The sequence below is a fragment of the Mustela putorius genome, unplaced genomic scaffold (genome assembly GCF_011764305.1).
Source record: "Mustela putorius furo isolate JIRA1106 unplaced genomic scaffold, ASM1176430v1.1 tig00000421_pilon_pilon_pilon, whole genome shotgun sequence".
In the NCBI taxonomy this organism is placed as follows: domain Eukaryota; kingdom Metazoa; phylum Chordata; class Mammalia; order Carnivora; family Mustelidae; genus Mustela; species Mustela putorius.
The window spans coordinates 13,181,873-13,197,631 of record NW_025421375.1 but is presented as its reverse complement, the minus strand read 5'-3'; the positions used below and the strand labels follow the sequence as shown (position 1 = coordinate 13,197,631).

The following is a 15,759-nucleotide window of genomic DNA, read 5'->3' as shown; positions in this document are numbered from 1 at the left end:
ATGAAATAATGTCATGTGGCTAACTTCTCACTTCAAGTTTGTTAGATATTTTTTATGTAATTCTCCCATTTGAGCCCAGCATATTTGTAGTGGTCATTTATTATCCTTTTGGTCACTGTAGTGAATGGAAGTAGCATTTGCCACTCCAAAATATGCCACTTTCGTATAAGGATTATTTTGAGCTAAATGCAATTGGAAAGAAGATACAAGAAAACCGACCATTCCCCTATTTGCCTAAAAGCAGGACATAAATTTTCAACGGTGTCCCTTCTTGCGTCTCTGTACCAGGAAGGATAAAAGTCATGGAAGACAATTTCAGACCTTTTGTCAGCCTAGAGGCTACATGGAGAAATCTACGTAACAAACTACTAACTTTAGCTCCCCATATATTTGACTCTCCATAATCTGCTGCCTCTAAAGACTTAAGGTCTAGAGACTTAAGGTCCTTTTCTTCTGTAAATACTGTTCCTTCCTTAAGATATTATATAAGCCCAGACTCTAGCCACCTCTTTGAGTACTCACCTCTGAGTTTCTCTTGTACGACTGTGATATACATATTTATGTTTGTTTTTCTCTTGTTAATCTTTTGTTACAGCGCCCCCACGGAAAGCCTACAAGGGTAGAAAGAAAAAAGTTTTCCTTCCCTACAACCTCTGTCCACGTGCTCCATAAACAGAATTGTCCGGGAGAAGCTACTGACCTGGAGGTTTCTCCTTGAGTGCCTTCAGACATAGGGGAGAGACCCAGCATTTGTCATTTGTATGAAGATGTCACAGTTGGGAAAAACGTCTTAAATCTTAGAATGGCTTAACGCATGAAATATTTTCATTTTTTAGTGTACCAAGAACGCAGCTTAGTGTTCACAGGATTTAAGGCAAACGATTGATTACAACTTGTCCCTAGCTCTCTCGTTTTAACTAAAAACAACGTTTAGCTTGTGAAAATCTCCTGAGACTTAAGGGTAGGTTTGGGGAGTTCAGGGCTAAGCTGCCCCGACACAAGGACCGAAGCAGTTTTTCGCAACCACAAGGGAGCGCGCAGCACCTCGGTTCAAGATTTAAAATATCCGCATTCGGCGCCCCTGCGGCTCACGTCCCGCTGGCGCGTGGCATTGTGGGATTTGTAGTCCCAGCCCACACCTTTTACCGCAATAAACAGTACAGCCAGGACTCGGAGACGACTCGGACTCGGACAGGATCTGGATTAGGGCTACCGGGCGAAACAGCCGGACGTTGGCTCTAACTTGGCTGGCGGTCCGAGGAGTGGAAGGGAAGCGAACTTCAGCTCGGCGTCGCCTGCGCAGCTGGGACGCACACGCTTTGCGTCATGGCGGGCTGAGACAGATGATGAATTCCGGTGTGCATGTCAGGGTTGCTGTGTCACTCGGCCCGTTCGGCGCTCCCCTTTCCCGTCGCCCTTCCGCGCCGGCTTTCGGGCTCTTCCGGTCCTCAGCGGCCCTTCACCTGCAGGCCCCTCGCACGCCGCGCTCGGGCGCACCCCCGGCCACCCCTGCGAACTGATCTCGCGCGGTGCCTGGGTCCCGGGCGCCGGACCGACGAGGGCCATGGCCAGCGGCGCCGCCAGGTACCGGCTGAGCTGCTCGCTCCCAGGCCACGAGCTGGATGTGCGGGGCCTGGTATGCAGTCTGTATCCGCCGGGGGCCTTTGTGTCCGTGTCCCGAGACCGCACTACCCGCCTGTGGGTCCCCGACAGGTGAGCGCTGCGAGTCCGGGGATTCCCACCACCCATCCCCGCCTATGTTGCAAGCTTCCTACTGCTAATGGGAAGGGAGGGACGCTTCCTTGCTGTTGTTCCGCGCTCTTCCCGGCCTGGACTCCAGTCTGCCCGCCCTCCCAGTTCTGAGAGCACTAGTACTGTGGGCTCACACTGTAAGAAACCTGTAAGATTTAGGGAGAAAGAACACGGCTTTCGGTTAAGAGACGTGCATTCTTGTCCTAGCGGGAAACAGAGACGTACATTCTTGTCCTAACTTAATCACTAACGGATGGGTGACCTTGGACGAACCTCTTATCCTTTGGGCGATGATTTTCCATGTTTCTTTTAGATCTGAAAATGTACTGATGCTAGGTGCATTCTCCCTAAATGTGATATTGTGAAACCTCTTTGAGAACCTCGGTTCTCAAAAATTGCGTGCAGAAGGTTGCATTGGCTCCTCTAGTCATAGTCGAAATCAGAGTTCCTTAGTCTGTAGTCTGGGGTGGGCCTGGATGGAGGGGATGAAGATTTTCACATGTTATATGGATGTTTGGGGATGTGCTATTTTCTTGAGAGAAAGCCATTTGCCTTCAAAAGATTGTTGGAGAGATTAACCAAAAAGAGAAATTAAGGAACAAAAGGTTAAGCTTAGGTCCAAATCCTGTTAAGGTGTCGTTTTCTTTTTTGTCTGGTTCTTACAAGAAATTTACGACCTGGGAGACAATAGTTCAGTTCAGAAAGAGAAAACTTCTGGTTATTTACTTTGATTTGTGGTAAGTCCCCATTGGTATAGGTTTCACTCATTTTGGGTAACCATGCATAAATTCAGGTCATAACTGTTGGTTGAGTGCCTCCTGTTTGTTTACAATCCTGAGGAAGAGTAAGACAAGAGACAAGTTCCCTGTTTTTATGGAGCTTTCTTATAGTCTGGAAGGAAAGGTGGATCAGAAAAAAAGGTAATTGTTCATTGGCATGTGTACTATGAAAAAAGCAAGTATAGATAGAGAATTGAGTGGAGGGATGTTAAAGAAGGAAGGCCCTTCGAGGAGGGTTTCAGTTTTGTTTTGTTTTTTAAAGCTGACACTAAGATGGACCTGGTCATGGGAGCAAGGAATGAGGAGGGATAAATTCAGAGAGCTTTATGGACAGTGGGAGGATCAAGCACAGAGACCCTGGATTAAGAAAGAGGCAAGTCCCTTTGTGCGGGAGGGAACGAGTTTGGAGGGAACCAGATACTGTGGTATGAGCGCTGCTAGAAAGTAAGCAGAAGCCTTCACATACAGGGAGCAGCATGATTTGATTGACTTGTTGAGAAGTTCTGCTAGCTGCTGGTGGAGATTGGATTGCAAAGGGATAAACGTGGAAATAGATCTGTTTGGAGGCTTTTGCTGTAGTGCAGCCAATACATGATGATCAAGAGACTAGAAATATTGCAGAGCAACCTCCTGTATTGAATTGAATGAGATGATCTCTACAGGTCTCTTTTACCTCTAAGATTCTGTGATATTCCAAATCACTTAGTAACACTAATACATTACTTTTGTGTATTTGAGTGTGACCCCTGATTAAGCTTATATCTTTAAAGTTGAGTTCAGTTAGATGCATATACCAGTAGGATATAAACATTGCAGCAAGGAGTAACTAAAGGATGTCTGCTGTCATAGTTGAGTCCTGTCATTAAACTTCACACATTTGGTAGGCCTCTGCTAGGTAATAAGAGCTTAAGTCACTGGAGCATTTGGATTTTTTATGAACTTCAGGAATTTGAGGCTGAGATCATTTATCTGGAAAGTAGTCGAGCAAAAAAAAATTTTTTTTAACTCCTGTTTTTTTGTTTTTGGTTTAAAAATCATTCATGAATGTATTCAGCTAACACTGATTGAGAGTATGCATTGTGCCACACACAGTAGATAGTGGGTGATTAGTGGGAAAAGATTGTTTTATCTCTCATTTCCAACTGCTCAGAGCAGGGCATCTCATAGCCACTGGGTGATGGGTCTTTTCTACATCCATAGAAAAAGTGTCCTCAAGGCTGACATCCTGACAATTTCTATTTCATGGTATGTTAATAAAGTAAATGAACTGCTAAAATTTTTGCGGCCAAATAGTAAATAAAAATTGTTTTCCCAAGTGCACTGTTAATTGAGTTCTCTATCAGGGTAGTTAGTATACAGAGGAGTGGGGATGATGGGAGAATTTAATTTAGTTTTAGGGAAGCAAAATAGTTATATGCACTAAACCAGGTTTACTGTGTCTTTTGCAAAAGCCCCTTGAAAAAACTCTCTGGGCCTTCTGAAGTCTCTTCAGAATGAAGACATTATTTTTTGATTATATATTGAACTGAACCAGTCAACATGCCATTATTCCAGATTGCTTCAGGCCTCTCTATAAGCCCACTTCAAATTAAACTGGATTTCTCAAATCCGTTACCAACTGTTGCATTGCCTTTTGAAAACTATCTATATTTGAAAGAAGCAACTTCAGATTTAAGGTTGTGTTTTAAATCTTCATTGACCATGCTGAGGTTGAAATAACTTCTCCCTTGTGTAAACACTCAGCACTTTGGGACCCAAGTGCAGTAGTTCCCTGGGGTTTATTGAGAAATCAGAGCCATTCTCTCCCTAGCCCCCGGTTTCCCTTTCTTGGAGGCAAAATTTTTATCTTTTTTAACTGCTTATTTTTTTTTTTTGTTTTACTTCTGTGTCTATGTATAAAGTGCTTAATGCTGTTTCTTTTTATTTTTTAAATGTTTTAGGCATTTTCTATTCCTACAGCGGAGTATTAGAATTTAGCTCTTTCTGCACCCAGCCAACCCCCATCACATATGCATCTTTTCTATCCTCTGACTCTAATAGTTAACCTTAATTTAGACGAAATCAGTATCTTATGACTGTATAGAGTCTATTTACACTGGAGCTGTGGAATAAACTATAACTTTTCCTCAGCCATTTTATGATCTCTCTGTAACTAATAAGTAAGTGCCCTGTTTTAGGTTTTTAGGTTTGCTTCATTTTCTATGTATTTATCATCAATTTAACTTCATATTCTTTGCTAGTTGTCCAAGTCTCTTAAGACCTTTTGACACTCTGGATATTTCAGTTTTATCTTGCTGGCAATGAAAATTTTCTGATCTAATCTTTCTATCCCTGGTACACAACAAATCCTGAAATCTCCCTTCATTGTGCTCTCCACAGTTCCTTCTTTTGGGCCTCCTGTATTGGATTTCTGTTATCTCTATCCTTTTACTTTCTTGTTTTCTTTCCTGATGCCTTTTTGGAGCATATTTTTCAGGAGCTTCCTGAAATACAGTGCCCTGGTGATAAATGTATTAAGACCTTGCAAGTCTGAAAATTATTTTATTCTGCTTGCTACTTGAATAATAATTTAAATGTTTGTACCATTCTAATTCCCAGATAATTTTCCTTCAGAATTAAGGCGCATTGCTCCATTGCATTTTAGCCTCTGATGTTACAATTGAGAAGTCTGAAACCAATCCGATTCTTGAGTTATAATTTTTTTCTCTCTGGAAGGCAGGGTATATTTATGCATTGTTTAGGGCCATTAGTGGGCCCTTAAATGTGAAAACTCGTGTCTGTAAGTTCTGGAACATTTTCTTAACTCAGTTCTTAGGTTTCTTCCTTGTCATTTTCTCTGTCCTATTTTCTGGAACTTTTTTTTAAAGATTTTATTTACTTACTTGACAGAGATCGCAAGTAGGCAGAGAGACAGGCAGAGAGAGAGGAGGAAGCAGGCTCCCTGCTGAGCAGAGACCTCCCCCCCCACCCCCCGCCCCATGTGGGGCTTGATCCTAGGACTCTGGGATCATGACCTGAGCCAAAGGCAGAGGCTTTAACCCACTGAGCCACCCAGGCACCCCTTTTCTGGAACTTTTAATTCAGATATTGAACTTGTTTCTGAATTTATTCTCTCTCTGTCTGCTCTATTCTCTCAGAAATTGCCTTAACTTTTTGTGAAATTATGTTCTTTTTTCATAGTTGCAGTATCTTCTATCTCTAAGAATAATAGTGATGGGGGAGCACCTGGGTGGCTCCGTGGGTTAAAGCCTCTGCCATGGGCTCAGCAGGGAGCCTGCTTCCTCCTCCCTCTCTCTCTGCCTGCCTCTCTGCCTACTTGTGATCTCTGTCAAATAAGTAAATAAAATCTTTAAAAAAAAATAAGGATAATAGTGATGATATTTTAATTTTTAAGTTATTTTTTTCTTAGTGATCTGTTTCCTTCAAATTGGTTCCCCCCCCCCATTTATTTTGATCGCTATATTTCATTGTAAAAATGGCTTTCCCTAGATGTCTGTTAATCCTTATTTTGTACTCATTGTTAAGAGTGGAAAACTAAAGGGGCGCCTGGGTGGCTCAGTGGTTAGGCCACTGCCTTCGGCTCGGGTCATGATCTCAGGGTCCTGGGATCGAGCCCCGCGTCAGGCTCTCTGCTCAGCGGGGAGCCTGCTTCCTCTTCTCTCTCTCTCTCTGCCTGCCTCTCTGCCTGCTTGTGATTTCTCTCTGTCAAATAAATAAATAAATAATCTTTAAAAAAAAAAAAGAGTGGAAAACTAAAAAGAAGCTCCTGGGTCTGCTCACGGTTCAGACTTGCTGGCTGTCAGCTTCATTTTAAGATTATCTGGCTGGACCATTTCATTGGACTGATCTCCTGCCTTGAGAATGACTGCCCTTGTGAATGTACATGTTCCTTATACCCCAAAGTTCAAATATGCCTTGTGTCCTTCCACTCAAAGATTTTAAGCTTTTCTAAAGAATAAAAGTTCAGGGGCGCCTGGGTGGCTCAGTGCGTTAAGCCGCTGCCTTCGGCTCAGGTCATGATCTCAGGGTCCTGGGATCGAGCCCCGCATCGGGCTCTCTGCTCAGCAGGGAGCCTTCTTCCCCCTCTCTCTCTGCCTGCCTCTCTGCCTCCTTGCGATCTCCATCTGTCAAATAAATAAATATTTAAAAAAAAAAAAGAATAAAAGTTCAGGCTTTTGCTGGGTGCAAGAAGGGCAGTGTCTGGCTGTTTTTGTTGTTGTTTTTCCCTTAACACTGGTATTAAAGTTTTTTTTTTTTTTTTCATCAGTTCAAGAAATAGTTAATGTTTACCACATATAACATTGTGTGAGGAGCTTGGGGAGATAAAAAGAAGAACTGGATCTGGATTTTGCCTTTTAGAACTTCATAGATCACTAAAGAAGATGCACATGAACATCTATACTGGGAAGTGCTGAGAGTCCCAAAGTATATTTAGTGGTTTATATAATACATATTTTTAAACATGTCCTGTCTTTTGGATTTCATTAGGCATATTAATAATGCTTTCTAAGGGCACTTTTTTTTTTCCCAAAATGCACTGGATAAGTTAAAAATAGCTACTACCAGATACCATCCTTTGAAGATTTTTTCGTATGATTCAGCTTCCAACTGATTCTGAAGATTTGCAGTAGTCTTCCTTATTCTAGTTCCTACCCTTTTTTGTTCCTATTGCTAGATCGTGCTGCTAACATTGTTGAGGTTTTTGGGGATTCATTGGTAGACTGGCCCTCTACTTTGCCTAATACCTACTTAGAACTCAATTCTCTCAGGTCTCCTATACCCTTTACTGTTTTTCAGCCAGCTTTTAGTATTCAAAATAGTATTCCTGTTTCTTTTCTTCTTATTCTTCCTGACCTTGTGGGTTTATGCTTTTCTTTAAAATGTGTGTGTATTTATGTTTATGTGGGAGTCTTTGATATGCAGTTGTCCTATCTCCTTCCACTACACTGCAGACTTTTTGATTTAGCTTGAGTCAGGGATATAATTTTTTATATTGCTCTCAGCCTCTAAGTTACTGTTGTTTGACATAGTAGGTAAGGCAGTGATGCTGAGTGACTGAAGAGTAAAACAAATTGATGACCAACCTTCCTTCTTTCCTTCCTTCCTTCTAGTAGGCTCCATGCCCAGTGTGGAGCACCACTCAGGGCTTGAACTCATGACCCTGAGATCAAGACCTGAGGTGAGAGCCAGAGTAGGACACTTAACTGACTGAGCTACCCAGACACCCCTGAAGTTGATAATCTTTCTAATCCCAAGATAGTTATTAATATGCTGTGTCCCTAGAGCAGTTGTTTTTATATCCCTTTATTCCCTTAGATTGGTAGTTTAGCTATTTAGATATACATACTATACTAATGGGTACTAAGTTAATGTTTCATAGTATGAAAATACACTCATTGTGTTTAAGGCTTATCGATTGTAGATTCCATTATCCTAATTGCATGAATGTTTCACTTCACTAGGGATTTCTAAAGGTAACAGTCACAAATGAATAGAAATAAAGATGGAATATGAGAAAAAGCCATTGACGATGTTTGTTTCCCTCCCTTTCCTTCCTTATTTTTTCTGTTAATTAACATGCTGTTCTCAGTGAAATACAAATTAAACTTTGAATTTGATGTGAATCCCAATAGTTGCTAATAAAATTAGTTATTTCATATTTAACTTAAATCATATCTTAAAGTAATATGTACTATAAAGTTCAACCTAATAAACACTAAAAGGAAGCGAGTACTTTGGCAATTCATCTCATGTCCTGTGCCAATTAAGGGGACGGTGTATGTCTTGTTAATTACCACATCTTTCTAGTCCTAACAGGGGCTTTACAGAAATGCACTGTATGAGTGGTCACTCCAATTTTGTATCTTGTGTATGCATCATACCTTCAAGTGACATGTACCCTCATGGACTAATCGCCACTGGAGGAAATGACCACAATATTTGCATTTTCTCACTGGAAAGTCCAGCACCGCTTTATATACTGAAAGGTCACAAGAATACTGGTGAGTATAATGCTTCGGTTTTTTTCTATTTGAAGAAGTTTCATCCTTTTGAAAGTAAAATTCACATATCTGCATTCCATACTATTATTATGTTTGTTTTACGTAGGCTGTGGCTTGCTAGTGAAAACCTTTTTAGATCATCTTCATTCTGTAAATTCTCTGTTACAGATTTTTTGTTGTCATCAGTGAAGGTTGGCATGCTTAAAGATACATACATAAAAATAAAGTATTCCATTTTAAAAGGAAGAAGCTGTAAAATTTTAATACACTTTGTGGTTTTGGTTTTTCAACTACTTCGTGCAAGGAATTAATATGCTTGGGAAGACCAAAAGTATTTCTTCATCTTTTGGTTGTTACATCTGTATTTATAAAGCAAATCGAAGACTGAGAACAAATGTGTTTGGGCCTTGTATCATAACTGCAGAATATTTTAATACTTTTGAATATTGTTTTCTATGATTTGTATAAATTTCTGATTGATCTTCCTAGATTTCTGTGTGGCTTCATAGCTCTTTGTTATAAAACGATAAGCTTATTAATCAGTACAGTATATGTACTTATTTTGTATCCATATCTGTAAGCAAATAGGGTGGCCCATCAACACATTAAACTTAATTCCTTTAAAAAATTTGGTTTGTTTTGTGTGTATGTATGTGAAATCTTGAATGATATACACTTTTTTAAACTTTATTAAGTCTTGAAATGTATGTAAGAGTAGAAACACATTATTTTATGAGTTATATATAAAAGGATAATGCTCTTTTCCACCCATGTATTTACTTAGCTTTATATGTATTGTCAACACATGGCCTATCTTGTTTCATCTACCCCCTCTTCCACAACATTATTTTGAAGGAAATTTCCAATATACTATTTCATTTGTAAATACTTTAATATGTAGCTCTAAAATAGGGTTTGGCAGACTTTTTCTGTAAAGACCCAAATAGTAAATATTTTAGTCTTTGCAGGCCATGTGGTCACTTTTACAGCTTTTCAACTCTGCCTTGTGTACAGAAGCAGCCATTGACAATAAATGAATGAGCATGTCTGTATTTCAGTAAACCTCTATTTGTAGACACTGAAATTTGAATGTCATAATTTTCACATATTAAGAAATAGCTTTTGATTTTTTTTCCCTCAATCACTTAAAAATGTAAAAACCATTCCTAGTTTGTGGACTGTACAAAAACAGGTGGCCCACAGGTTCCTTGAGCCCTTTAAAAGATACAAATTATCTTTTTTTCTTAAATAATCATTATGCCTAAAACAAAACGTAATTTTTTATTATCAAGTATCAAGGCTCAAATTATACTCAGTTGTCTCATGCAAGTTTTTTTTTACAGTTTGAACTGTGACCCAGCTAATGTCCACATGTCTTTTACTCTATGGGTTTCTTTCCCTTTTTTACCTCTCTGTATTTGAAATCAGCTTATTTATCTTGTAGGATTTCCCACAATCTGAACTTTGCTTATTAAAGCCTTATTGTTTCCTTTTACATGTTCCTCAATCCCTTGTATGTCTTATAAGCTATTAGATCTAGAAGCTTAATCAGATTCATATTCAAGTTCTTGGCAAATACACATTATAGGTAATATTGTGTACTTTTTGTTGTAGCACATTAAGAGGCACTTAAAATCTCTGTGATATTAAGATTAATTAGTAGGTTCAAGTGTTGTATCATTCATTCATCTTAAATTCCGATCAGTCTTTCATGTAATGGTCTTTAGCATGTATTGATGATCACACACATATCTCGTGTTGCAAAATCATTGAGGTGCCTGGGTGGCTCAGTGGGTTAAAGCCTCTGCCTTCGGCTCAGGTCATAGTCCCAGGGTCCTGGGATCGAGCCCCATATCAGGCTCTCTGCTCCGTGGGGGGCCTGCTTCCTCCTCTCTCTCTCTGCCTGCCTCTCTGCCTGCTTGTGATCTCAGTCTGTCAGATAAATAAATAAAATATTTAAAAAATTTGAAAAATCATTGTACTTTAATTCTACCATTATTTTTGCCTTTAATAGCTAGCATTTTTTTTTTTTAAGATTTTGTTTATTTATTTATTTGACAGACAGAGATCACAAGTAGGCAGAGAGGCAGGCAGAGAGAGAGGAGGAAGCAGGCTCTCTGCCGAGCAGAGCCCGATGCGGGGCTCGATCCCAGGACTCCAGGATCATGACCTGAGCCGAAGGCAGAGGCTTTAACCCACTGAGCCACCCAGGTGCCCCAATAGCTAGCATTTTTAAATATAGATTTTTCTTATACCAATTCTTTGGTTACATGGGAGACTTTGATACAGGAAAGGCAGGATAAATGCTCTTTTACTGAGTTTCAGAATGAGTAGGTTTCCTAGAAGCTTTTTTTTTTCTTTTAATTCTCAAGTTGTCCCATATTTGGGACATATTTGAAACCTCTTTAAAGGGGCCCCTGTGTGCTTTTGATAAGACCTTTAGCAGTCTTCCTTGCTTTAGGTACTACAGAATGTTTTAGGTTCACTTTATGCTTTTCTTCTAGACCTGAAATCACCTGTTTCACCAAGAAGCCTATGTTTTTTGCTTTTGTTTTTTTAGCAGGCAATAATAGCTGGAAACCTTAGTTTGGGCTGTAATGGTGCTCAACAGAAATTTTTTAAACGTGATTTTGTTTTATAATTCTGTAAAACAAACAGTTTCAAAGGGAAAACAACTCAAGGTATATTCAAAGAAGTGTAGATTTAGTCTGTATTGCCTTCTTACACTATTCCTTTCCTTATACTTTTTATTAACTTTGTTAGGTATGTATGTATTTGCTCCTTTATATATAAAAGATAAAGATAGCATACTATATGAAATTGTCTGCCTTTCCTCTTTTTTTTTTTTTAAGATTTTATTTATTTTATTTGACAGAGAGAGAGATCACAAGTAGGCAGAGAGGCAGGCAGAGAGAGAGAGGAGGAAGCAGGCTCCCTGCTGAGCAGAGAGCCCGATGCGGGGCTCGAGCCCAGGACACTGGGATTGTGACCTGAGCCGAAGGCAGCGGCTTAATCCACTGAGCCACCCAGGCGCCCCTGCTTTTACTCTTTTTGCTTGATAATATTACCAACTTAGAGAGCTCTTTATTATACTATATGGAAATCGTCATTCGTTTTTACAGTGGCATTTTTATTCGCTGTTTAGCTAGTTGTACTGTGGTGATTCTAGCTTATTCAACCAGTCCCTTACTAATGGACATCTGAGTTTTTAATCTTTTGCTAGTACAGATAGTGTCATGATAAATGGCTCTGTGCCTATGTCATTTCTTTCTTTTGGAAGTGTTACTTAGGTATAATACCCATTTCTGGATCAAAAGGTAAGTGCACATGCAGTTTTGTTAGGTATTGGGGAACCCTTTCATTAGATGTTGTAACTTTTATTGCATTTCTAGCAGCATCATATGAGTCTCTATTTCCCTTGCCAATGGAGTATGTTGTCAGATTTTTAGATTGTTGCCAAAATAAGTGAAAAGTGAAATTTGCATCTCTCTTTTTATGGGGGGGGGGCATCTTCATATATGGAAGGGATTTTTATCTTTCTTTTTCCTGTGAACTGTATTAAAAACTCCTACCTATTTAATACAGGGTTACTGGCCATTTTTGAAATCCTTAATTATATTTATTAACCCTTAAATACAAATTACAAATATTTTCCCATTTTGCTATCTTTTTAACTTTGCACATTTTTTTGTAGTGCAAAAGTCAATTTTTATGTAATCATGTTTGTCTTGATCTTTTAAGGTTAGAAGATCTCATAGAGATCTGTACAGTAAAAAATACTGCTTCAGCTTTGCAGGGTATTTTTTCCAGTCTGATTTATTTCTACGTTATCATAAGGTAATCTTTTGTTATTCTGTTAGTTTGCTTGATGGTTTAGGGGCCAAGTGTTATTTGCACTTTTTTTCCTTTTTTGATAGCCCATACCATGCTAGCAAATGTAGCTGAAGAAATTAATGATTGATATTTTTATGTCATTTTTTTGGTCCATTTTCTAGCCCAAATTTTATATTCTAAATATCGTAAAGTAGTACTATCCTTTAGTTGATATTATATGTATAACACTTCCCAGTTACATTATAAGTTGTGATTCTAAGTAATTACATGTTTCATTATATGATCTCTAAAGGCTTTTTCAAAGCTGAATCTTCCTTACACATATTGAAAGAGATTTATTTTGTTATTCATTCTTTCTGCCTGATCTTGAAAGAAATTTTAAGAAATTTTCTGAGCTTTCTAAAATAATGTTTCTCTTGAATTGTATGCTACATTGATCTCTGAGAGAATATAAAAAGCATTCCCGATTACACTATCAAGATGAGACATTTAGAAAATTGGAATTGGTAGTTAATTCTTTTCATGAAAGAACCTCCTGTTCCACAGATTTAAAAACTGAAACTTATTTTGTATATTCAGCTTGATTCACTATTTTCCATTAGGAAATATATGTTACAAGTTTTTGGAGGTAAATTATTATTATCTGAGAAATAAGTTTATCCAAAAGAAAAAAGTTTTTAAAAATGAACCATTTCCTGAAAGCTTATGGTTCTCTGTTTTTAGACTGGTTCATTAATAATATATTAATATAAAATCAAATGTTTAATTTACTAGTCTTCAGGACATTTGAGTTTAAAGAATGACTGATGATGCATAGGCTATTAAGTTGATTTTTTTAAAAATTTTAATTATTTGAATAACAATTCTTCATGTAAGTGGAAAAATTTACTTTGATTTCAGTATTCAGATACAGTAGTCATATCTTTTTTAAAGATTTTATTTATATATGTATTTATTTTTAAAGATTTTTATTTATGGGGCGCCTGGGTGGCTCAGTGGGTTAAGCCGCTGCCTTCGGCTCAGGTCATGATCTCAGGGTCCTGGGATCGAGTCCCGCATCCGGCTCTCTGCTCAGCAGGGAGCCTGCTTCCTCCTCTCTCTCTGCCTTCCTCTCTGCCTACTTGTGATCTCTCTCTGTCGAATAAATAAATAAAAAAAAAAAGATTTTTATTTATTTATTTAACAGACAGAGATCACAAGTAGGCAGAGAGAAAGAGAGAGAAGCAGGTTCCCTGCTGAGCAGAGAGCCTGACGCAGGGATCAATCCCAGGACCCTGAGATCATGACCTATTTATTTGACAGAGAGAGAGATCACAAGTAGGCAGAGAGAGAAGGGAAAGCAGGCTCCCCGCTGAGCAGAGAGCCCAATTCGGGGCTCAGTCCCAGGACCGTGAGATCATGACCTGAGCCAAAGGCAGAGGCTCAGTGGTTACTGAGCCACCCAGGCGCCCTAGTAATCATATTTTTATGTGTACAGTCATCTGTTTCAGTCTTTGTCCCTATGACTAAGCGTGGGTAATACTTTACAGATCCACAGAAGATACTTTCTTCTCCAATTACCAAGACTATTTCCTATCTAAGTTTTTTCATTTTAGAGATTAAAATCATTTCATTTCTCTGAACTTTGGTTTCTTCATCTGTTAAATGGGACTAATAGCAGCACTTAGTTCCTGGGATTCTTGTGGAATATAATGTTTTTGTGGTGTCTGGCATGTGGTAAGGACTGTATCTCTCTCTGTCTCTCTGTCTCTGTATCACTAAGCAAAGGTGTCTGCTGCTTTGCAGAAGCCCAACACCAGCACCTGTTTACTTCATATTTTACATACAAATCCTATTTTCTTTTTGTCCTACTTTCTACTTGTTTTTAATTTTATTACACTGTATATGTTCATGAAAGTCTCTTAAAATTTTTCTGGAGCACAGTAGGTCATAAAATTCGGGGAATGTTATTTAAATATGATCAATTCATATATAGTTCTTAAATATATTCCTATCCAGGTAAAAAATTGTTTTTTCCTAAAGATAGTGACCCCTTGACCCCCCCTTTTTTTTTCATTTCTATATGCATTTCTACATAACTATAGAAATTCTGCATAACTATAGTTGATATTTTACAAGGGCTGCAGGAAGTCTCCTAAGTGCCTATTACATTTTTTCAAATAGACACATAATAAGTCAGAATAGGCTGTTATGGTAGAGTAACAAACACTTTCCTGAACTCACAAGAGTATTTCTCACTCACCATACATATTCATCATGGATTAGGGAGGGGAATATGTTCTTGGAGTTTCTCAGGGACCCAGGCTGATGGGGGCTCTCTCTCTCTCTCTCTGTGCTTCAGGAGTTTATTGTGGCAGTGAAAGGGCAATGTGATTAATAATACATTGACTCTTAAACCTGAAACTTCTATACCTGAAAGTGTCAGCCACCATTCATACTGTTGACTCACGTCTGCATCATTTAGCTGCACCTAATGTCATGCCCAGAAAGGGCAAGCTACCGTATCGTTTATTCAGCTTACTCTCCCTTGTGTAGGCAGAACATATCCACTTCTCTCTCAGTGTGGGGCAAGAACCCTGGATTCCTCTTTGCCAATGTATTACCTAGAAAAAAATTCCCATATTTTTGTCATTTTTTAACTTAACTTTTGTAGCTTCTTAAAGCTGTGATGTAGGGGCTAAATATATTAGAAAATGGCTTTATTCTGTCCTTGTATTTGATTGTTGCTTTGGCTAGATGTAAAATCCTGTGTTAAAACCATTTACTTGTAGAATTTTGAAGACATTGCTTTATTTCCTTTTAGTGTATGGTGTTAACTGAAAAGTTTGATTCTGTTCTGATTTCCCATCTTCTCTATAAGACACATTTCTGTTCCCCTTGTAAGCTTTTAGGATCGCGTCTATTTCTGATGTTACAGATTTTCACAGTGCATCTCTCTGAAAATGCCTTTCATTTGGCACCTTTGTGGGTTCATGTCCTTCACTTTCGAGAATCTTTCTTATATTATTTCTTTGTCCTTTCTGCCCTGTCCCCTGCTATCTCTTTCTGCAGTCCCTATCATTGGATATTGAACATTCTGAAATTATTTTCTGACTTTTTAAGCTTTCCTTGTCCATTTTTTGTGTCTTTGTCTTTTTCATCTAATTTTCCAGAGAGACTTTTTTTCTACTGCCGTTTAGTTTTGGTTTGGGTTTTGGGCCTTTTACTTTTAGCTTTTATTTTTCTTATTCTGTCACTAATTTTTCTAATATAATATTCTACCTATTTGCAAATATTATAGTACTTGCTATAGTAGAGTATATATAGCATATATAGTATAGTATATAGTATATATATATATACTATATATATTATAGTATAGTATACTATACTGTGTAATATACTATGTATAC

General features: G+C 38.4%; 2 protein-coding genes across 5 annotated transcripts in view; one reads left to right on the top strand and one right to left on the bottom strand.

The window, feature by feature from the left end:
- IFT74 (intraflagellar transport 74) overlaps positions 1-543 on the bottom strand; it is a 91,639-nt gene extending 91,096 nt beyond the window's left edge. The window contains exon 1 of the mRNA XM_004761785.3: positions 523-543. The gene's annotated coding sequence lies outside the window, so the exon portion shown is untranslated. The remainder of the gene's footprint in view (positions 1-522) is intronic.
- A 607-nt stretch (positions 544-1,150) lies between these two features.
- PLAA (phospholipase A2 activating protein) overlaps positions 1,151-15,759 on the top strand; it is a 41,211-nt gene continuing 26,602 nt past the window's right edge. The window contains exons 1-2 of one of the 4 annotated variants that reach the window (XM_013061098.2): positions 1,151-1,713; positions 8,340-8,533. In XM_013061098.2, coding sequence (XP_012916552.1) covers positions 1,565-1,713; positions 8,340-8,533 — 343 coding nt within the window. In that variant the 5' untranslated portion in view covers positions 1,151-1,564. The remainder of the gene's footprint in view (positions 1,714-8,339; positions 8,534-15,759) is intronic. The other 3 variants (XM_013061097.2, XM_004761786.3, XM_045079680.1) reach the window with 3 other exon arrangements.